Source organism: Ammospiza nelsoni, chromosome Z, assembly GCF_027579445.1.
Source record: "Ammospiza nelsoni isolate bAmmNel1 chromosome Z, bAmmNel1.pri, whole genome shotgun sequence".
Classification (NCBI taxonomy): Eukaryota; Metazoa; Chordata; class Aves; order Passeriformes; family Passerellidae; genus Ammospiza; species Ammospiza nelsoni.
The window spans coordinates 49,508,520-49,531,749 of NC_080669.1; the positions used below are offsets into that span (position 1 = coordinate 49,508,520).

The 23,230-nt window shown below is 41.4% G+C and overlaps 1 protein-coding gene across 1 annotated transcript in view; it reads right to left on the reverse strand.

The window, feature by feature from the left end:
• The window catches only part of SERINC5 (serine incorporator 5), a 39,816-nt gene that overhangs the window by 5,706 nt on the left and 10,880 nt on the right, over window positions 1–23,230 (reverse strand). The window contains exons 2-13 of the mRNA XM_059492367.1: window positions 21,989–22,156; window positions 15,571–15,749; window positions 15,163–15,245; window positions 12,221–12,314; window positions 10,418–10,629; window positions 9,578–9,673; window positions 6,795–6,921; window positions 5,145–5,211; window positions 2,015–2,054; window positions 1,171–1,318; window positions 835–910; window positions 288–334 (exon numbers count right to left, since the gene is read on the reverse strand). Of these exons, the coding sequence (XP_059348350.1) occupies window positions 293–334; window positions 835–910; window positions 1,171–1,318; window positions 2,015–2,054; window positions 5,145–5,211; window positions 6,795–6,921; window positions 9,578–9,673; window positions 10,418–10,629; window positions 12,221–12,314; window positions 15,163–15,245; window positions 15,571–15,749; window positions 21,989–22,156 (1,332 nt within the window). The 3' untranslated portion in view covers window positions 288–292. The remainder of the gene's footprint in view (window positions 1–287; window positions 335–834; window positions 911–1,170; window positions 1,319–2,014; window positions 2,055–5,144; window positions 5,212–6,794; window positions 6,922–9,577; window positions 9,674–10,417; window positions 10,630–12,220; window positions 12,315–15,162; window positions 15,246–15,570; window positions 15,750–21,988; window positions 22,157–23,230) is intronic.

The following is a 23,230-nucleotide window of genomic DNA, read 5'->3' on the forward strand; positions in this document are numbered from 1 at the left end:
AAATTCAGTTTGAGAATTTGCGTGTAGAACTCCCATTCAGTTATTAACTGGGCTAAATCTGAATTGCATAAAATATCGATGTGCCTTTAAAGTAATAATAGAATAAATACTTTACTATCATTGGTACATTCCTTTCTCAATCTAGGTATAAAATAACTTAATATATTTAATACTTAGATAAACAATTTTTAGTAGATGCTTTGGCAGTCAAATTTTATATATTCTCTTATTTCTACAGAAGTACTTAGATATGGTTTTGGAAAAAAAATTATCTGGATACTACTTACAAGTATTATATGCTGTACAAAACAGCAGTCCAAATCATCACTGCAAACTGTAAAAGAAACAGTTAATGAAAGAGTATAAAAAGGAATTAATGCATATTTGCTGGAAGATACCAAACATTCCTGGGAAGTAAGAAGATACCATCTGCACCATGAGTATTTCTTTTCTTGTCAATGTAGCCAGAGAAAGATTGCCAGTTATTTGAAGAGTACTTCACTTATTCCAGTTTATGCAACAACTGTGTATTCTACACACCACACATAAGCATTGTAAAGTTTCAAAACAGATTTGTTCCCTTAGGCAATGCTTGTTCATGATAATAAAAAATGGTAAAAAAAGTCTTCAATCATTTGTTTAGTCTGACTAAAAATGTAATAACTGGTAGATTATGATAAGTGGGTAATTGGTGTTTCCTCATTCCAAAAAAAAGAGAAAAAAAAGCAAAAAGAGAAAAACTTAAAATGACCTTTAGACTGTTCACACTGAGAACTCTCTGGTTGGGCAACAGAGTGGAGCAATAAGAGTCCATAAGTAGAGACAGACACAAACCCAGCAGGAGACCATCTTAATCCAGAAGATAGACCAGGTTCCAGTGAAGAATTTTTCAATCTGAGCACTTTCATAACTGTTAAGGGGAAAAAAAAATATAATGACACCAAAGACTTTAACTAGTTAAACCAAGGATGAAGCAAGGGAGAGCAGCCCTTTATAGAGCAAGATCTTACTCAAGAATTCCCAAGAAAGACTAGTAATGTCTCTTCAAACTTCTACCATAAGGATTGGAAACACCTACACAGAAGAACTTCCCCTTCACATCTTCCCTCTCAGCACAGAGAGATGTTAATTTGTTGGCATTAAAGAAACACATTAAAGAAATACACTTACTGGAACCAATGAGTTACTGTCATCATCACATAGAGAGAAGCCAGGAAGAAAACAAAGTGGAAGTAGGCATAACTGTACACTGTGCCCTTCTTCTCGTCATAAACCACAGTCTGGCCTCCCCTTTTCTCAACATGCTCTTCAGCATCAGCTGTAAGAGACAGGAACAAGAAAGTTTTGCAAACTTAATGAGAATTGAAAACAGCAGCTGGCTTCAAGAGAACACAGCAAAACATCAACAGTGTGATTTGGGAAAGTGTGACTGACACAGAGTAACACTTGAACTTTTTCTCATCCACAGGGCATGGGCCTAAACCCTGAGTGAAAAACTGGACTAAAACTGAAATTCTGCCTTGTAACAGCTTCCTGGTTTACTGAGTAGATGTTGACCATTGAGAGCCCTTAGATTGCTCTACCTGTGCAATATTTTTCTGGCAAGTCCAAGCTGATAAACTTGATTGTAGCAGGTCTGCAAATAGGACACTCCCTTCCTATCTCACTTCTCAACTGCAGTCCCTGCAGAGCTGCTGAGCCAAAAGTCCAGCAGCCAGTTACACTCACAGCCATGCCAAAAACAGAGATTACTCTTTGTATGTTGCAGGAATGAAATGTACTTTAAAGAATTATTAACTAGCCTAGTATTCCTAGTATTTTTGAAATGGTGTTGTGACATCTCTTGCTTCTCTCTGTAGTCTAACTTGGAGTACTTCATCTGCTTCAGTTTGCATTCAGTACTCTATTGAATGAGGGTACGAGCAGCTCTCCATCCACAGCTGTGTCCTTATTCTCTGTGGCTTTGGTCCACAAGCCACAAATATGGTAAATTGTGCAGAGAAAACATAATTACCGTCTCCGTCAGGTACACAGCAAAAGCAGCAACGAGCTACCTGTGGAACAGACAACAGGAAGGGGGTAAGAACCTGTGCTACAGCAAAGCAGAACAGCTGGGGAAGGAAGGTCTGTTATGTCTAAACTACAGACACTAATTCAGAAAAGTCTGGTTTGCATTTTCAACCAGGACAAAATTTAAATTAGCATTTGCTTAGTAGCTCAGAACAGCAGTTTCCAAGCTTTGGAAAAACCTGCTCAGTAAATTTGAAGAAACAAGCCAGTCTTTAAAAATTGCTCTACCCATTTTACATAACTGTAGGTCCAACACAGATTCAAATAATTACGACAAAATGGTGGAAAAGCTACAATAAAGCACATTCATATTTAGAGGACTTATCTATTTAGAGATGTATACAAGTGCTTTTTAGGACATTTCATTTCTGTACGAAGATGAAAGTATAATGAACTTTTAAAGTTCATTATACATGAGTTGGAAATTACAACTGTACCAGTGTGAAATGCACCTACTTCTCTTAGCAAGATTTTGCTGAAGAGCCAGAATGAGCACAAGAAGAATTAATAAAAGCAGAAACCTGGTTTTACTATTTTATTTAAATTAAGATCTCCTTTTTTTTAACCTGATGGAGAAAGAAAAGCTGAAATTTACACTTTCTGTGTTGAATGGTAATGTAAAAGGAGAAAAGGCACTGACCATGCAATAAACAAATATAAGAGTATTTCCTGCACCAGACTATGGTAAAAGCCAGCACTTCCTGCAGTGCATCACAAGTATTATTTGTACTCACAGTATCCTTCTCTGGGATTTCTTTTGCTTGTGGTCTGATTAAGAAAATGAACCCTGTTAGGAAAATTCACTTTCCTATTACATCAATCAGTCTTTATACCATGAAAGTGTGTTAACCTTGTTTACTCATATTAGTTCACAGCATACTGTACAATGCAATGAGGCACTGGAATTTTACTGAAGACTTTGGTATTGTTCACACTTAAGTAAAACAAACTAAAGGACTGCCAGCCCTGGAAATAAGGACATTGCTCTTGGAAACTTAGAGCTGTCCATGAAGGACAAAACACAGCCCTGGACAGCCAAGGTAAGGCCAGCATCCCATGGCCTCTAAAACACCTTTGAAACCATAGCAGCATCACAGATAAGTAGCTGTCTCAAGACTGACTTAAAGGATGTCTGGATCAACAGACGAGCAGCAAGACTGCTGCGGAAATATAGCTGCTTTGCAAAGTTTTATCAGGATTAGTAATGATGGTGCGGGTGCCAGTGATTAGTAAAATCATGCTGCACCTGAATGCCTGAAGGGTAGAAGACCCTTGTATAAAACCACATTGAATAAATATTTATGCTTTGCACTTCTAAACTTTATATTTTAGTTTATCCCCTGTTGCAGGGACTGGCTGCTTGCTTTCCCAGACAATAGGTCTTTAAAGTAAAATGTCCAGCAGAAACATCAAGTGGGAGGCTCACTGGGAGGTTCACCCCCTATATCCCTGATTACCTGTACTCAGTGGGTTCATAAACTCAGGAAAAGCCAAAAAGTTTATTCTTTCTCAAAAGACTGTCTGAGACTTTATGTAAACTCCTGATTCTCTACCTCTTTCTACTCTGGTTGTGCCAAGTCTCACCTGCAGTGCCAGCCTGCCTTATGCTGGGGCTGTACTCACATTCTGAAGCAAGCACAGGGGTTCCCTTCAACATTTTAACCAGTTGTAATGTAGTCCTGGTACAGACTGGAATTAGCAATGCTGGCCCACCCGCCCTAACCCCTAACACAGCTGCCTCCAGCAAAGTTGACAAACCCTCCCTGGGCTGGAGGCAATCACAGTGCAGCTGGTCGCTCTTCAGCAGTCCTTTCCTTATATTTACATTTAGTGGCTCTTCTACACTATATAAAACCCAAAAATCCAGAACTAATCCAGTGGGCAAGTACTCTGGCTGACGAGATGGACCTTCCCAGTGAGGGGCCACATCCCAAATTCATGCCGTGCCATAGGTCCCAGCCTTCCCACTGCTACTCAACAGGGCACAGAGCCACAGCTCTGGCAGAGCCTCCTACAGCTGGCAGAGGAGGAGCAGGGGCACAAAGGGTGGCTGTTTTCTCTGCAGTGCTCCCTGTCCTGTCCCTCAGCACGGCGTGGGAAGGCACAGGCCCCGCCAGGACCTGGCTAAGGCAGGCCAGGCCAGGTCTGTGCTCCATGCCCAGCGGGCAGCGAGGGCTGGGCTGGCACTGGAGCCCTGTCCAGCCACAGCATCCTGCCACAGGGCAGCACCCCAGCACCCTGGCACTCCCACACTGAAATGCCTCGTGATTCCCCACGCCCAGCTACTGCAAACACCAAAGGCCTCAGCAGATACCTCTGCGATTTTGAACTCTCACACTCTGATTAAAGACTTGTGAAATAGAAGCTAAAATTGCAGATGCAAGCAACAACAAGGCAGAGAGCTAGGGGTGGAGACTTATCTTCCAAACACACACATATATTTGAAGAGCATCACTAGCAAGCCTAAGCAAGGGGAAACTGTTACTTAGCAAAACCCCCCTGATTTCCCAGAGTTTTCTGGGTGTACCTAGGACAAGGAAGTCAAAGTAACAGGTAGGTGGAACAAAGAAACTTGTAGAGCTGAAACAGGGACAAGAAATACAATCAGAGATTAAATTATAGGCAAAAAGAAAGGAACTACCTATGTATGGAAATAAAAATAAGAGATAAGAACTTGGGATCTTAGTTGCTATGAGAACAAAGGCAACCAGGACTGAAAATGTTCAAGAACTCCTCCACTTTTTCTTCTGGTAGCTTTCCAGCACACTTTTCCCTTAAATGACAGGACATGAGCTCATGTAGAACACAAGATTTACAGGAAGTCTGCAGGATGCTGAATAAACTTCAGAAAATAGAAAATAGTTTCAGAGCATAAAGGGACCTCCACAGGACCAACAAGACCTACAGAAAGGCCAATGTGGATAAATGTTCTGATGAGTCCATACCCAGAGGCACATAGCATACATGCTACCAAGAATAGCTTCTCTTTTCAGATGACTGGCCACACAAACAACAGCAATAAAAGCATGGGGAAAGTCTACACAAAAAGCCTGTGTGAAGAAGCAAGAACTCACTTCAGTTTCAGCTGTCGCATATATTCCTCTCAGTGCCTCTGAGCTTGCACGTGTTGTTGAAGTCAAACTAGGAGGGAAAGAAGACAGTGTCAAAGCCCTGGGCATAACTACAGCCCCAACAGGAGAACTCTTCAACATCACAGCAAAAATAAATAGTCTACTCCCATGTCTCAGCCAAGCATTTGCCTGGATGCTATGATCAAGCACTAAGTATGTGAGAAGTTTGTTCTGCACTAGGTAGAAACCAGCCTGGCAGACGGCCACTGGCCAGCTCAGACTGAATCATGAGCTTAAAAGTAGGTCACTCCAGAAAGGTGATGAATTCACCATCTGACAGCAGCAAAATCTAAGTGCTCCAATTTGCAAGCCAGAAGAGATCTCCCCTGCTGTGCACAACCAGTGCATTTATACTCAGTTCACAGCCATCGCTTTGGCTCAGCATTTCTGTAAAGGCTTTGCCAGCAAGCTCACAGGTCTCTGGCAGCCAGTTTTCAAAAGTAAATTACCAGCAACTGTTGTCAGTGTACCAGTTCCTAGATATTACTTTCTTGCATGACTGCAGTTATCTGTGGGGGAATCTTTTCTAATTTCTTCTGACAGAAAACACTTCTTGCCCTGTCCTGCTCTTTCAGGATGTGAAATGCAAACTTCCCATTACCCACAGGAAGGCCTTGGTGTACACACTGAGCTTTGGCAAGCAATGCTTCAAAGCATGCCCCCTGAAGGTATTCTTACCCCCCCAGCTACATGGTACAGTTCAGTGGCAGGCTACATTAATATTGTCTGTGTGCTAAAACACCTCCCTGATGCAATGTAAGTGCCCTTCTAACATGAACTAGATCCATGATATCCATATTTATCTATTTTGTATCAGAACAAAATGGAACATGTGTATTTGATAAAGAGAAGAATAAGTCTCTTGTTTTCACTTCATAAAAATATGAAGGGGTTTCTGAATGTGAATTTTGAAGTGGACTGATTCAATAGCAGAACCTGCTCAAAAATCTCCAGCAGACAGGCAGTGCTGTCTCCTGGCAAGCTGCACAGCCAAAATAAATGACACACCACCTTTCAATCACTGGCAACTCCCTGTCCCGGAGCATAACTTAATTTATTGAAGTGAGCTGCAATAATATAAGATGAGCATCAAAGGTGAGCAGCACAGGGCTTTTTTTAGAGCAGATCAATGGTAAATCCTGATGTCAATACTGTGGCCATCATTTTTTCAAAGGACACCCTAAACCCTCAGTTTATTTGTTTTAAAGACCTTCAAGGACAGTCATAGCTTCTGTCAGGAGGCTACAAAAATTTCAGATAAATTTTTCAGGTGAATGTAACTGTATAGAGCTTTAGAGTTCAACAATGAGATTACTTGGGATCACGGAGAGGTGGAATTTCTTTCCCTCTGCCTCTACATAAATTGCCTATTTGATTTTAATGAAATATATTTGTTTCAATAGTTGTATTATCTTGTTGAACATTTTTAGCAAAAACATCTAAAATTCTGAAGCTGAGGAAAATACAAACCTTCCAGCTCAGCTTTATTCCACACTTCTCTGTGACTTTGCATGGGGCCTGCTATAAGCCTTCACTCTTTGGACCACAACATTGCTTTTACAGAAAGGTAACTGCACAAACTCCCAGACTTACCAAGAATATAAAATGCAGCCAAACAGAATCGTAGTACCCAAGCCAGTAACCAGGTTTTCATCTCTGTGCAGGCCTTGACTGAATTCAGGTACACAGATTGTGATATTCCTGTTGTTTTCATCCAGGACTTCACAAACAAACAAACACAAAAAAAACCAATTTGCAGAGCTCATTTCATTCCATTTTAAAGTAGTCTTCACACTGAAGGCTTTAACTGAATTTTTATTATCTGACAGTGGATATATAAATTTCAGTTATTTGTCTAGTTCTTAGAAAGATCACAGAGAAAAAATGGGTAAATCTAGTCTAGCAGACTCTGTGTTTCAGACAAAACCAAAAATGCAATTTACTAGGGTACTAAAATTTCCTGTCTGATCACAACAACAAACAAGGGAAAAAACAACTGTTTTGTGACCTAAGAAAGAGGAAGTTGGAAGTCTGCCAACACTTCACCCAAGACTACAAAACTATGTAAGACCAAGACAGTACAGACCTCAGACCAAAAATCTCTTTGACAGCAAGGGTGCCTTGAGGACAACTATGAAATCCATACACAGTTAAAAAAGGTAGTTGGTAGTTGCCCTGTTCTCAGTCAAATCAATGTTAGGTAAGTTCATGGCAAACATGAGCAACAGGGCTGGGACCCCACAGTAAGTACCAGCCTCTCACACATTCTCTAGCACATGCCACTGCGAAAGTTGACAACCAAATGTGGAGTCCTTACCACACAGACAGGCAAAGAAGGAGCATCTCTGAGAGCAGATGACAACTGTGAAAATTCTCAGGCATGGAAAGACAAGGAGGTCTGAGAGTGTGCTTGATGCATACTCTAACAAATGCAATAACCACGCTTGAAATATATACAAGAAGAATTAGAATATTCACTTAACTGCTGAAGACTTTGTCTGTGACAAGCATGAAGCAACACATGCTTGTCTGTGACAAGCATGAAGCATGAAGGCATATGATTTAATTCCCCATATTACCTTCTTGACCTTCTTTTTACACTGTGGACAGGCTTTTGAGTAACTCAGATGCCTTCTAAATTCTACTTTATATTAATTCAAAACATGGCTAAAGTTCCATAAGTAAATCTTACACCTAAATATTGTCTGGTTTACTTCCTAACTCTAGAATACTCCCGTGTGTATATCTGTACCTACACAAGTATGAGACTTTTCCTCCCACCTCTCCCCTTTCTTCTTGAGAGATCTCTGTATAAACTTTTCCTTCCTGCCATAGGACTTATTTTCCTCTAGCTATTGTTGTTTCAGCTATTGAACACTTAAAAGTTGGGCAATAATAATGAAAGAGTGTACTAACTCAAACCAGAAAAATCTTCTCTAAGCGAAAAAAATGCTTCCAGTGAAAACATAGGAATCTGACATTTATTTGGGTAAAGGAAAGTTTGAATTGAGGTGTAAAGTCTTGCTCTGGTTTTGCTGTGTCAAGAACTTAAAACTCTAGTGAGTTCCATATTCCCAAACTGCAATGCTAGTGGCTGAAAGACAAGTGGAGTTCAAGAGCTCTGCTGAAGAACAGCACCATCTCAGCTGCAACATAACTCTGACACACAACTCCAAGTCCTTTCTTTTAATATTTCCTCTCAAAACGAAATACAAGTGGTGTTCAAGTTTTTGCTTCATTAGGAGTCCAGGCCTACCCAGCAGACTAATTCTAGGAGGAAAAAGTGTCATATTAGTATCCACTTTGTTGGCCAGCACATGCTAACTGGACCTTGTAAACTTTTGGATGGAGCTGATCCTCCAGCTCCTTCTAGAGGAATCCAAGAGCCATTTGTTCCAACCCTCTCCTATCATGTGACCTAAGACATCATGTGTTTTGTCATACTCAGTATTAAGACAACGTGTACTTGTCACAGGAGGAATCGACTACAAGACTTTGTGAAATTTGTTCACAGGAAATGGTGCAACAGATGCAACTCATCCAAGGTAAGTGAAGTGCCCCTAGACCAAAGCATTTAACACCCAGGGAGAGTGCCAATTGCACAGTCTCTTGGCTGCACAGATTTATTGGTACCATTTGCAATTTTTTCTGTGAAGACCAAACCCAGAACTTCTATATCCCTGAGTCTGTTAGTCCAGGTTTGCTAAATTCTTGCTTTTAGTACACAACATGTTTAAAAGCATTTACATTGTGAAAAATGCATATTTTATGATCGGCATTTTGCAATCATTAAAACAAATATTATATGTGTTATATTAAGAGGTATGCTGTATTAATTTTCTTAGGCTATAACATAATGTTAAAATAGAAACTTTGCTATGTAAGATACTTTTTTGAAAGAGAGGAATGAGGTACTCCCACTGAGATAGCAGCCACATGACACCTAAATCTTTCAGAGAAAAATAATTTATTGCTCTCTTATCAGAAGGAAACTAACATCTTCCCGCCTCATTCAGCCCTGAAGAGTCAGGATTAAGAGGAAGAAGTTGACACTGACCAGACAGAATCCTGTGTTTGAATGGAATTTATGCATCATGTATGAGGTGTATGAATATGCAACAGGTTATTGTTTTCAAGGGTTAATCCTCTGTTAACTTGTGTCCTTTTTCGGGCTTATTCTGCCCAGAAAAAGATACCCAGACCATTCATAACTCTTTGTTCTTATTGTCTCATATTGTCGTAATCCTAATTGTCCAAATTTTTATTACTCTAATTTTATTACTATTTTTATAACAATTTTATTACTATTAAACTTTTAAAATTTTAAAAACAAGTGACTGGCATTTTTCACATATATGAAGCATTAGATAACTTACTTGTTTCTGGTGGTTTGCTGGATAGTGCTGAGAAAGTGAGGTACATGACATAGCAGCTGATGACTCCTGACTGCAGCAAGCCAGAATGGGGCTGGCCTTTACAAGAGTGAGGAAAATTAGTTATTTTTGTAGTCACTTTTGCAAACTGAAAAATAAATTTATATCTTTTAAAGAACAGCACACGAGTACTTTTTTTTCACTTTAAGCAGTTAGTAAGTGTTTGAGGCAGTTAAGATACAGTTCCACTGTCCAATAAAGAGAAAAAAGTCTATCCCTTAGTTCTATGGGCTATTTTAGGAAAGCATTAGTGATTCCTGTGTAAGTAAAGAACCACCTCTGTGCTTTTGCAAAACAGAGCTGCTTTTCAAATGCTGCCACAATAATTTTATTTGCCTGTAAAATCTCTGTTGGAGTCACACTACTATTTTCAGCCCAATGTGTGCAAAATACTAACAGCACACAAAGTATAAAATACTGCTGGTAACTCCACCAGGCCCAAACTTTACAAACAATAAATCCCAAGAATTCAAACGTAAATAGTAAAAGAGTAGTGAGTAAGAGAGCTACCACAGCCAGACCTAGGTAAGTTTCACAACACAGTGGCAGCCATCAGCAGGTGGGTGTTCTCTACACTGTGTGCCTGATGGCACACCCAGAACGTCTCACACCTCTGCAGTTTCAGCAGTCAAGCTGACAAGGAGCAACCTAGCACAAGGCAGATAAAGAGTCAAGAGCAGCACCAGCTCTGAGCTACCAGTAGACTTTGTGCCCAGACATGGCTGATGGCACACAAGTGGGGCAGCACTAAAGCCCAGGAGGAGAGCAGGCCCGGGGACTCACGGTTCTGGACGCAGGGCGAAATGGCCACCAGGGACACCAGGAGGCACAGGCCGCCGTTCACCCCGATCAGCACCTTGTTGTGCAGGCAGCCCTCCGGGCGCGTGTAGAACAGAGCCATGAGCACCAGGGCTGCCACGGCAATGGAGTACAGCATGAGAGTCACCAGGGCAAGCAGGCCGTTCCACACCTGCTTGTGGTTTGCCCCTGCAGTCCTGCGGAGAGAGAGACAAGCATCCTATCTTTGTCTTCCCTTGCCCAGAACATAAAATTCTAACAGCTGAAGAGTTCATATCCTCAAAGACAAAAGACAGTGTTTCCTTTCCCAAAGCACGCCTGCGTCACTACACCAGCACAGATTCTTGCATGGTTTCTACCCATGAAATAGAGGGAAACATTCCTTAGCATCCGTATTTATCTTCTGTACTATCACAATCAGCTCCTTCTGATTATAATTTTAGCCCAGTAATTATAATAATTATAGCCCAGTGCTGACTCCCAGAACTCCCAGGAGTTCTCTGGGATCAGCCCATCAGCATGTCTCAGCTCAATATATCAGGCATTTCCTCAGCACCAGCTCCAAGTACCCCAGGCTGGGCTAGCGAGTGGTGCTCTCCACACAATGAAACCAGAGGTTTATCGCTCATGGCATAGCCTCTCCTCTGCTCCTTGTACTACCTTGAAAGTTTTACTACTCTTTCACTCAAAAAGCCTCCTCTCCGTCTGAGTCTAACCAACGGACTTCCTCAGCTAAAGAATGGTTCATCTTGTTTTCCTTTCTTCACCTTCTAAACATCTCTTGCAAAGCCCACCAGGGTTTAAAAGGAGCAACTAAAACAGCTGTTTTGAAAGAATGGGCTGTTTTGTAGATGTAGGGGTTTTTTTCCTGTGGTTTTGTAGAAACAGGATTTATTTTAAAAGACTATCTAATGTAAAGAGAGCTAAAGTTAAAGGCTGGTGCAGGAATTCTTTCATCCACAAAACACCAGCTACAGTAATTAGCACTAAAAATATCTGTGGTATAAGGAGTTCTCACCTCTTCCTCCCTGAAACAGGAATTTATCAAAGCTGAAGGATTGCTAAAACTCTTTCTTAGCAGGTATTTTAATAAGAACAAGAAAGAGCTGCAAGAGTTTGTAGAGGAGGAAATGTGAGACAGAAAGGGTGGAGGTGGAGGCAGGAGAATACATATGAGAAGAAAACTTAAATATTTTAATTTGATGCAAGGCGAAGGGCTAGGACAGTAATAGAAAATATACTTGAACCAAAAATGAAGTCAATGCCCAAATATTGTATATCCAGGTTGATAATGGAATCTTGCCTATTTATATGACAAGAAAGAAGTTGAACACAAATTAGCAGTCTTCATTTGAGAAAGAAAATTGACGTGCATTAAGCTGACATAGACAAAGCAGGATTTCTCAGTTCACAACTTTGCACATGGTTTCACTATTACATTTTTGCAACTCAAGTTTTATTCTCTTGCACCACTCCACTTAGCAGATGTATTTTCATATAAAATATATAATAACTTTAAAGTAAGAAATTTTTGCATCCAGACACACTACTACTTAACAGAAGCCAAGCAGTTCAGGTAAGAATAAACCAGCAGAGCAGAAGTGAGCAATAAGGAAACATTTCTGTTGGGCAAGGAGAAGGTAGATAAATGAAATATGAACAGGTCTGATTCAAGTGTCTGCTTTCAAAAATTACATCCAAGACACATCTACATTCTTTGTTACGAGAAAAATATTGGTCAGGAGTCCATCAGAATTTTAAGGAAATAACTGCTTTCCCAACACATACCAATTTTTATTCCACTTGTGTGCGAACTCAACCAGCAGGATGAGCTGAATGGCAATGAAAAGGAACCCTCCTGTTGCTCCTACATAGCGCCAGGCTGCAAGGCAGAGAGGCAGAAAATAGGTCAAACGCCCTTCCCTTCAGAGAAAATGGATTTATTGTCTATGCAGTGAAGCTGTTAATGTGGTTGAATATCTCAAGCTCAACAAATGTAGCAGGAGATTTCAGATGAAAGGCCAGCTCAGTTAACTCAAGATTAGCTCCCTTATGAATTCAGCTTGCAACCCGCTACATTTTCAATATAATCATGTCAGGACAGCTACTGGGTTTCCCTAACCTAGAAAATTTTGTGGAGCCTATGAGTTACTACGTTAAGACAGAAAATACTGAAACCTTTATTTGTGACTGACAGAAAGGAGGTGGTGTGAAGGCTTTCCACAGGAATCTAAACCCTGAAATTGAAGGTACTGGAACCCAATCATTACTAAAACTGGCAATTTCTTCTCCTCCAGATTCCAGTACCACAGAAAAACAAAGGTGGGGTTTATCTATTCACAAATGCTGTTCCGAGCCACTCCCAAGGAACACTTAGTATTCACTGACTGGTTTTAGGACAGGTTATTTGGGTACTTAACTGTTGACCTATATATACTGCATTTGGGCAGCTGCTTGGATGTTTTAGACAACAGATTTCTTACGTGCAACATCAGAATACCTATTTTAATTTTTAGCTGTATATACAGCTTGTGCTGCTCTGCAGTACACAGCCTACAAATTACTCCAGGTGTGGAACTGATTTCAATGAAGAAAAGACCAAGGAAGTGCATTAGCAATATTCAGCCATATCCTTAGATTGTGCTTTCCTTTTGAAAAAAAGCCTGTGTAAGTTAAGTGGAAGGATGGAACAGTCAGGGCTCATTTCCATTAACAGTTGATGTAGAGATTTTTTTCTTACTCTATCATAAGCTCATTATTTAAAAGCAAGCAAAAATGTCATTGTCTGGTTTGCTAAACATATTGCATGCACTTGACAGGCTTCTTCAAACATACAAAACAAAAAACAAGATGAAGTTATTCTGTAAAAAAGTACATAAAAACCGGCAGGGCACAAAGTGGCATGTGTATTTGGGAAAGGGAGAGTAGGAAAGGTCAGATCACCAATGGAGTGAATAATTAAATAGACTCTCCTGATCTCCCTCTGCCACGGTATACTGCAAACATTTATGGATCAATCAAAATTAAGATCAGCATAGCCAGGGTGGATTTAGCACTACAATCCACAGAAACCTACTGCTTGCACATAATCTTCCTCCTCCATGATTAACAAACTGCTTGGGAAACATGGCAAGAGATTTTATTTTTCAAGAAAAAAAAAAGCAGTTGGGAGAATGACCCTCTCCCTCTAAAAAAAACCTAAACAAAACCAAGCAATCAAAAGACAGTGTAGGTTTCTTGAAAGGAGGGGAGAAAATCCCACAAACATATCATACCCAAACCATCTGTAAATTTCAAATTCAGGGGCAGACTAGAGGTCAGTTTAGCAGGAGTCACAGAATACAGCTTTGGAGTGAAAAGTCACGAGCTAGTTTGGGAAAGAAAGCTTGTAATGCTGTATCTCCAGACTACATTAGACTGCTGTTGAGAATCAGCACAGAAAAATTCTGTTTCTCCTCTTCTGCAAACACATCAGTTCCTGAAGATGTTTCACCATGACAAGGGTCACTTGCAAAGATGACAGGCAGTCTCACCTGCTCATGGGTACAAGGCATTGCACTGCATCTATATCTAATCCAAACAGAATGGGTCCTAAGGACAAACACATACAGCCAGGCCACAGCTTCAGAGAGGACATGGAAGAGAGCCTCAAACTGAGCCAGGGCCAAACAAACAGACAGCAAAAGCAAGAAGCTGAATTATAACTGTCAGTGGTTTACTTGTAGTGGTTTTTACTTTAGTTTCCCAGAGTACTGTGCTCATAGTCTGCCTGCCCACTCGATTCTCTTCCTCATGCTACTCCTCCCTCCTGCCCTTTTAAACATCCTGGCTAGAGCAGATGGGCATTGAGAACAAGGGAACCAAGCAAGTCTTTGTGGAAGCAGGCAGCATACACACCTGCTCCTTTGCTCTACTGATCCCATCCCATTCCCCATCACCTGTTCAGACCCAGCAGCTCAAGTGCTTACAAGGACCTGCAAGATGTACTTACTGCAAATGTAGGAGAACAAACTCATCTTGGTATCACCAGGATTTTTGCTCCTAGCCCACAAGATTTCTGTGATAAACTCCCCTCCCACCTGGCACTTCAGTACTGGGCTAGCACCAGCATGCCTGTGCCCTGCCAGCATTCCTTCCAAAACTGGAAATGCTTCTGATATGGCATCCTCAGCAGAGCACATGTACCAGGGCCCAAGAACTCTAATTTTACTTTACTGCATGTACACCCCCAACCTGAAAACTAACAACATCTCAAATTCTTTTGGGGCACTGCAAGTTTGCAGTGCCCAGCAGGTTACTGTGCCTCCTGGAGCACTGGCATCTCTCCACTGTGCAGCCTCACTGCTGCACTATGCCAGAGCTACCCTGCACAAGCCAAACTAATAAGCAGCTCTGTGTTCTTGAGTGAACAACTCCTTCTGCACCATTATAGTTCCATATTTCTTAAAGAACTGGCAAGAATTCCTGAAGAATTGCGGCAGTGGTATCGTTACCTACCACTTTGGCCTGCTCTTGGTCAGAAAAAAAACATGCTGCTCCCTGCACATTCACATGAAGACCATGTAGTTTGCACATACAGTGTTCCCCCCAAACACTGGTTTTGCATCTGGCTTGTAAAGGCTTTACTTGAAGAAACAAGGCAATATTCATGTTGATCAGACTTCTCAGATTTCTAACCAGTCACAAGATAGTAGAGAATGAACCAGCATAACAAAAATAAGAGAACATACCATTGAGGAAAGTGTCCTGATCAGGAATGAAGAAGGCTCCTGAGCACATTGCTGCCAGAACTATAAGTTTGATAAGCCAGAATCTGTATGAGAGAAAAAAAACATCTGGTTTAATAGGAATTAGAGATTTTCAGCTTTAGTACCTCAAGAAATCTTTATTTAAAGAGTAACGAGGAAAAAAACCACATCCTTTGATGACTGATTACCACTTTACTTAGTTTTCACTTGACCACATTATTTCTAAAAAAAAGAGCAAAGTGAAGATTTTTGAGTTGTGGGGTTTTTTTCTGCCTAGTACTACATCTAAGTAGAAAGTTTGCGGCACAATTTTGTGAAGAGATGTTAAAATTAGAGTGGAGATGTTAAAATGTTAGATGTTAAAATTAGGCAATCAAATAAAAAACTCACCCATTATGAATGTATGCTCGGCAACTTTTGCTGTTGTTAATTTTGATGGTGAACAAGAAGAATAAAAAGAAGAAACAGGCCATTCCAAAACAGACTTTGTACACTGCAGAGTATCCCACCAGCTTCTCACACATCTCACCCGCCTGAATACCCTTGCACATCTGCTTGTAGAAGGGAATCTGAAAAGCAGAACACATTATATATAAACTGTTAGAAAGGACACAAAGCACACATAAGCATGTCTGTGTCTGGGCACCACTGACTTTTCACTGGCTTCATTTAATACCTTTGACATCCCTTCAGCCTGGATTTCAGGGTTCAGGGGATATAATAAAATCCGAAACATAAGGGACTGAACTCTTCCAGAACCTTCTCTCAATTCTTTACAGATCCCTTGGGGTACAAGTCCACTTTCCTTCAGCTCTCCTGGTTCACGCCATTACTGCTTATTCCCTCACCCTAGGGACCTTCTCCCTTCTTCCCATGCTGTACAGCAAGAGACTGATTGCTTCAGTAATTCAGCTTACGTGACACACACCAGGGGCTTGTGCTGCCCTGGCTGCAAAGGCAGACTGAAACACACCCAAGTGTCACAGGGGCAGCAGCCACCCTCCTCTCTATCACTGCTTCTGACAGGGAGCTGTGCCAGATGACCTGATTTTGTTTTAAATTAACAGAAAGATGGAATATTCCTGCCTCTCTTGACTCATTAAATATTTGCTTTTGAGGCCTTTCCCCGCAAAGGGGAAAACAAACAGCTGCACATTCTGGCTTCAGTTTCACCACATGAATATGATGCTGGGTGCTCAGAAAAACAGGTCTTGTGGCCAGGACCCGCTGCTGTGAGGCACCTCTGTGTAGACATGGGCTCCTCACAGCCAGAGAACCATTCAGCTGCACAGAAACACAGGAATTTAATTAGAAAACCACTATCCATTTCAAAGAAAAAAAGGGCCTCTCTGTGTGCTTACAGCCTTCAGCTAAGGCTGGTAAGACCAGTTGAACAGCATTATTAAACTCTCTGGAGCTGACTGCTGCTATCCATGCAGGTGACTGGAGGATAGAGAAGCCAATGTGCAGCAGGACACAGCATGCACAAATCAACAGCTATGGCAAAGGAAACCCCTTTATTCAGCAAGCAGGTCAGTACACAAAGCCATGACAATGAAAGAATAACAGGGTCTGCAGGCTAGCCATCAGACAGCATTCCCAGCTGGGTAGAAAGTCCTTGAGATTCAGGAAACAAGTGATAAACAAGTAAACTGCCAGCTTCCAGCACCAGGCTCTGAAAGCCTACCTCTCTCAGCAGGGTATGCAACTCCAATCCATGTTCCAGGACTCCAAACCAGTCAGGGGCTCAACAACCCTACTAGCAGTTTCTCAAAAAGACGAGCTCACTCCAGCACTTGTGTGGCTGAGCTGAGGATAGCAGACCTAACTACAATTTGGAGCTGATTTTTTGGTGGGCTAGAACCAGACGAGGAGATGAAAACTGCTGTTTCATCTGCTGTTTCATCACCAACAGCACAGCTCTGTGGTGTTACAAGAAGGGACTCAAGCTGGGCCACTCCAAGCTGCTCCTTCAGCAGTAACTCAGAGATTAGCAGCCTCTGCATAAAGAAGCTGGACATTAAAGTAGCTGTGGCTAACCTGCATCCAAGAGTTTTTGGAAAGCTCCTGAGAAATTGTCTGGAGCATCAGCAACACTTTTCCCAGGTCTTGGAAAGCAATGAAATGTCTGACTGGGAAAACATGCCAGCATTCAAAATGAGCAAATGGATTGAATGGAATAATTATGAGAGCTCTCAAAGCTACAGTGATGCCAGGGCAAGCCAAGGGGTCACAACAATGCCAGGGAAAGCAACTGGGCTATCAATTAATGCTTTCCTGTTCTTTGCTTATAATAACCATCAACCAGGAAAGGTTAGAAAACAGCATAATATTGAACTAAAAATATTTCTGGGAAAATTACTTATTTGTTTGACATCCATGATAGTACTCACCAAGGAGACAGATTTTTACAAGATCTGTTCACTTTACTTACAAGACTTGCAGAACAAAACACAACAAAACAAAAATATCACAGAACCTGATTAACTGACTAGCTAATCAGAAACAGATCTATGGGTAGCCATAAATAGGCACCTTCTTTAATTGCATAGGTTTCTACAGAAATCTTGATGGGATTCTTGAACCTATACATTCTTTCCTCCTGTAAGTATTAACTTCATTACAGGTCTGTCTGAGAGAAAATGGATGGATTCACAAGAACAATAGCTCAGTTTGCCCTACATAAGCAACAAAGAGTTTAGCCACCATATAGTATTCACCACACTAAGCAGTAAAAAGTGATGGCCACAGAAACAGTCCCATGAGACTGAATGGTCTTTTAGGAGACCCATGGTCCTGAAGGAACAAAACAAGAATAAAACCAAACTCTTGGAGACCTTAACAGGTGGAACACACAAGCACAGTGCTGGGAGCAACAGGACCAGTGCAATAAAAACAGTATGTTTTTGTGAAAGGATGGTCTATTGCTGGGAACAATGTATCAAGGCTTATGTGACTTCATTGATAGACAAAAAAGACTAAAGTTTCTTTTCAATCTATAGCTCTGAAACATGTTCAGCTGCTGAGAAGGCTGCACACCCTATGTGCTTTACCATGCTGGGTATTTTCGATAGCCATTAAGTCACATATTTGTTATTTGCCAAGATACAGTGAAATAGCTACTTTTGTACCTTTAAAAGCAGCAGTAGTTAAACTCTTTGGCCTCGGAGCAGAGGACAAAGCATTCTTGTTGCAGAAACTCAGTATCCGCTCCAATAACACGAACGCCTCAGCTGCTGTGCAAGCAATGATGTTATCACAGCAAAGCTGGCCATCTTCCAGCACGCACTGCAGCCCTCAGAGGTGATCAACATCTGAGCAGCATCTACAGAAACACGATGTCCTGAACTTGCTCTCCTCTCAGTGCAAGCTGCAAGCACACAGAACCACCGTGGTGCCTGGCCAGCCCCAGATGGGGTCTGTCAGCACCTGAATGTGCGAGTGCAGGAGTGTGGCAAAGCACATCCCAGGGGAACAGCAAGGGAGAAATGTGCAGAAACAGCCCTGGAGGACCCTGCTTCCACCTGGATGTCCTCTTCCAAGGAGGGAGAATATGGCAGGCAAACTTCGTTAAGGATGCATGAGTGAAAATCTATGTAGGTGGGAAAGCAAGGGCAAAAATCCCCACGTAAAATCACCTGTCCTGAGCAGCTGAGAAATTAAATAAAAAACCAAGAAACAATCAGATCAGAACACATCATCATGAATCTATGGCTAAATTTTTATCAGAAATATGCAAAGGGCATCTGCACTCAGAACCCTTATTTTTGGTAGCATATTTGGTGTTTAACATGCAATAATGCAGCTAAGGGCCAAGACATAAACCTAGCAGGGGAAATAAGACTGAAAGTATGTTTTGCTGGAACATGTGACCACCTTGTACTGAAATGCTTTCACACAACTAAACTGAGGGTTACTGGTGTTCATTTTCCTGAAAATGTATTTCTTATTTTTCTTTTCATTAATTAAGTAGGACATGGATATTTTTAGACTGAAACCATTAGTTTTGAAAGAGCTTTAACATTAAAAATTTAAATTTTAAAAAATCTAAACATTTTTTTGAGAGACCAAAACAATTCTTTCCATTTTCTTCTCTAAATTATCATTTCCAAGCCTGTAAAATGCAATTTTTTGCTTCAACAGAACACATGTGAGTAAAGCTGTATCTGTTTTTTTAAAAAACAGCATAACAGGAAAAAAGAAATAATATATGGATCAAGGTATAGAAGCACAATATGCAGTGTAATTCCATATTGGTCTTTTCTGTATTTCTGTCCCTGTCACTGGGCTCACATGTCTTGATTGGTGAATACCCAGTCTTTTGCCTTGATATGCAAAATTGCTATTGCAAAATCTATTTTACATTTTACTATCCGAAATTTTTCTGCAAATAACCACCAACTTCTTCCCTGTTCCTCCACTGCCTCTTGCTTCTTTCCCCAGAGGTCTACTACTGTATACTTGGGAACGTACAGCAAAACAACCAAAGAGAAAAAAACACCTCTCACTGACAAACGAGAGATTCCTTCCATGTAAGATCAGCATGAGTATTCGAACTAGTAAAGGAGACACACAGTTCCTTGCCAAGATTACAGCTCCAAAAAGGACTGCACTACAATTTGAGATTTGACATTCTTTACCTAAATACAATTATAAAAAAAATCTAATTAAAATTAATCAAAATCTGTTTTCTCTAAAAAAAAAAAAAAAAAAAAAAAAAAAAAGGAAAAACAAAGAAAAAAAGAAAAATAAAAAGGAAAAAAAGAGAGGGTGAGGTCCCAAAAGTATCATGCAAAGCATTTGCTTACAGTCTGGCTTCGGGAGCTGGGAGTGTTCCATGACCCGGCCAAAAGCAAAGGAATCAGTAAGTGCATAGCACTTCCAAAACACAGCTCATCACTGAGAAGCTGAGACTGGTTAGTCTGAATAAGTATTTCCAAGGTGCGCTCTATCAAAACTGTGCTGAATTAGCATCAGGGGCCTTTGAACTCTTAACAGCCCTGAACATAATTATTAAATTAGAAAGCAGATAAAGAAAGCCTACTTTCAGATGGTCCATTTCCCATTCAAAGACATCAAATACTCTAAACTAAGACAGTGATTATCCTTCCACTTCAAGCTAACAGCTACTCTTTGTGTCATTTCTTCCCACACTGAGCTTTCAGGACTATGAACTGGAAAAGAAATTTGGCAATACTGAAAAGCATGTTGTTGAAGGCTTCTTGAATCACTTCTCTGTTGGATAAAGACTATTTTTTGTTAGGGATACAAGCTGCATTAAAACCACACTACTGATGGAAAAGAACTTTATGAAATTTGGATATAAGCACATAATTTGTCTCCCACACACTTAAGTTCCTTGGGTTATTCACTTTATTGCCAAGCTAAGCATCTAGTAAGTCAAAGCAATTCCTGGCAAGCAATTTCAGCACACACATGTTGAGCAGTTTTTAAGTCACAGCTTACAGGCAAGCATCACGTCTGTCCTGGGTGCTCCTACAGGGTGGTCATCAACTTCTGGTGGCCTGGGGTAAAATGGGGCACTAGGATAACTCATGCAAAGTGCTATTAAATGAAAGAAAATTAGGACAGAACATACAAAGAAGGTACAATTGGAAGACAGAAGGGTCACAGGCAGCAGAGCACAGAAGCCCCCAGTCAGCCTGCTGTAAACTCACAGGTTCATCTGTGTTGCAGGAAGGGGGTGCTGCCACCAGCTCCTTCATCTGGGATGCTCTGGCTGTTTCAGGGACAACCAAAAGTCAAGTGCAGAATGTAACCAGGGCATCAGCTTGTTCAGCAACTGGTTCAGTGAGGAAGGAGGCCTCGCTGTGCAACCTCACTCCCTTGGGAAAGGGGCACCAAACAACAAGATGCTCACACTGATGGAAGCCTTCTGAGCCTCCAGGACAAGCACACACACAACCCCCAGAGCAGGCCCAATGATGCATTTGATGCATCTTAATTTTTAAGAATTAAGCAATGCAGTCCTTGTTCTCTCTAGTTAAAAGCAGTTTTATTATTGTAGTTTGTGAGAGAGAGGATTTGTGCTACTTGGGTGGCTTATGAAGCCAAACCCAATATGTGGTACAACAGGACCAGTGTGTGAGCACAAGCAGGCTGGTGAGCATTGAGCTTAGGAAAGTTTTATTAAGACTCTGAAAGAAACTTGAGTTTTAAAGTCTAGCTTCAGCCACAGCTCCTTTCATGCTTTTGAAGCTCTCTAATTAAAAAGACAATTAGAGATGAACAGTATTTGCTGTGGTTAGAGGCCATGTGAACACAATGACTCAACACACACTGAAGAAAACCCCTTGTAGAGGCTCTGCAGCATTGCGCTTTGCAGTAGTCTGTCACACCAGGAAGGCAAAATTAAAATTGCAACACTTGAAGAATTATTTTCTAATTTGCTGCTTCTGCTGCTAAACAAGCTGCCAGAGACAAAAATCAAGGTTAGACTGAACTGATTTGTTCTACTAAAACAAGTTCCCCAATACTTTTCCTTCCTGTGACAGTGCCTGCACAGCAAACCTGGGGTGGGTTCACTGCAGCAGATTTCTGCACTTGAGAGGAAGGATGCTAGGCCTTGGCTCTTCCTGTTGTGAAACACGCTCAGTGGGTGACAGGAAGATGTGAGCATGGAAAAATCAAGAGATTGGGCATGGAAAATCATCCCATCTGTGTTCTGAAGTGGATGGGTGGAGGAAATTGACCGCCTCTTCTGAGGGAGCACCCCTGTACACAAAGAGCTGTGGAAGGAGTCCCGTTTTCATCCAGGGGCAGCAGTGACCCCATCCCTGCTACTTACGTGAGTTTTCATTTCGTTAGCTACTGTTGTGGACATCATGACACAGCAGATGATGGTCACCAGGATGAAGTAAAGCGCGTACATGAAGCGGGTGCTGGTTGACTGCTTTATCTTGGGGCAGCATTTGCAGCACAAGGAACAAGCAGCAGTACCGCAGCAGCAGGCCAGCTGAAAAGTAAGGCAAAAAACACAAGTCAAAAGTCCACTCAAACCCTCCATCTTAAGGTTTCTATTGCAAAAGTTAGACAGCTGGGAGACTTCCTGCAAAACTCCAGAATTTCTCAAGTCCTCTTCTCTCAGCTGAGCAGCATTTAAGTGGAAGCAGTCTGTCTTGATTATGAAAACTCACTAGTCTGAAGTACATCAGTGTCTAGCTTTTCTAGATTTGCTATGGATGAGAGACAGATTTCCCTGTGTATTTCAGTTTTGTACCAGCAATTGAGGGTCCACCAAGATAAAATCCACAAAACATAGCAAAACCCATGTAAATATTTTATTCAACAAGGATAAAGGTACAGAATAAATCTGAAAGGCATCTAGATTGAGGTTCATTATTTTCTTGCTGTCAAGAGTATCACTGACTTTCAAAGAACCTGGATTCACCTTCCCTGCCTTCTACTTTTAGAAAAGCCATATATAAAACACAAAGGCAAGCCTTACTTATATACATAAGGCAGCACTGTCCATGGCAAGGCCCTTCCTTGCAATTGGCAGCAGCTCCATATGGCTCCTGTGTGTACTTAACCCACCAACCATGACCACAGGAGAGATTTTTGGACATCAGCAGGCAGCCAGGAGCAGGGAGCCGCCCTCCCAGGTCTCACTGCTGCCAACCCAGAGTAACCTCACCCTGCTACACTCCCATTTTCCAGGCGCTCCCTGAGGCTAGGTATGGTGAGCTGCCAGAGCACAGCACTCCAGCACACCAAGGCTGCTTCTTACTGGTGTTTCCTTGCTTTTGGAGGGGCCACGGGAACATTCAGAGAACCTTCTGCTTTCTGCAAGCAGGTGTACAAGGTGGATGCTTGCCAAAAGACTGAAAATTCACAAGCGCCACATTTGAGTAGTCCAGGCAAACTTCATTGGTTGTATGTGTCTTCAGGCACCCAAGCATCATGCACTGTTTTCCTCCCAGGACACTTTCTCTTCCAGCATCAAGGACTTGTCTGATGAAGGGGAGGGGGCTTCATGTGTGTTGTCACACAACTATATCTAACTCCACAGAATATCACAACCAGATTG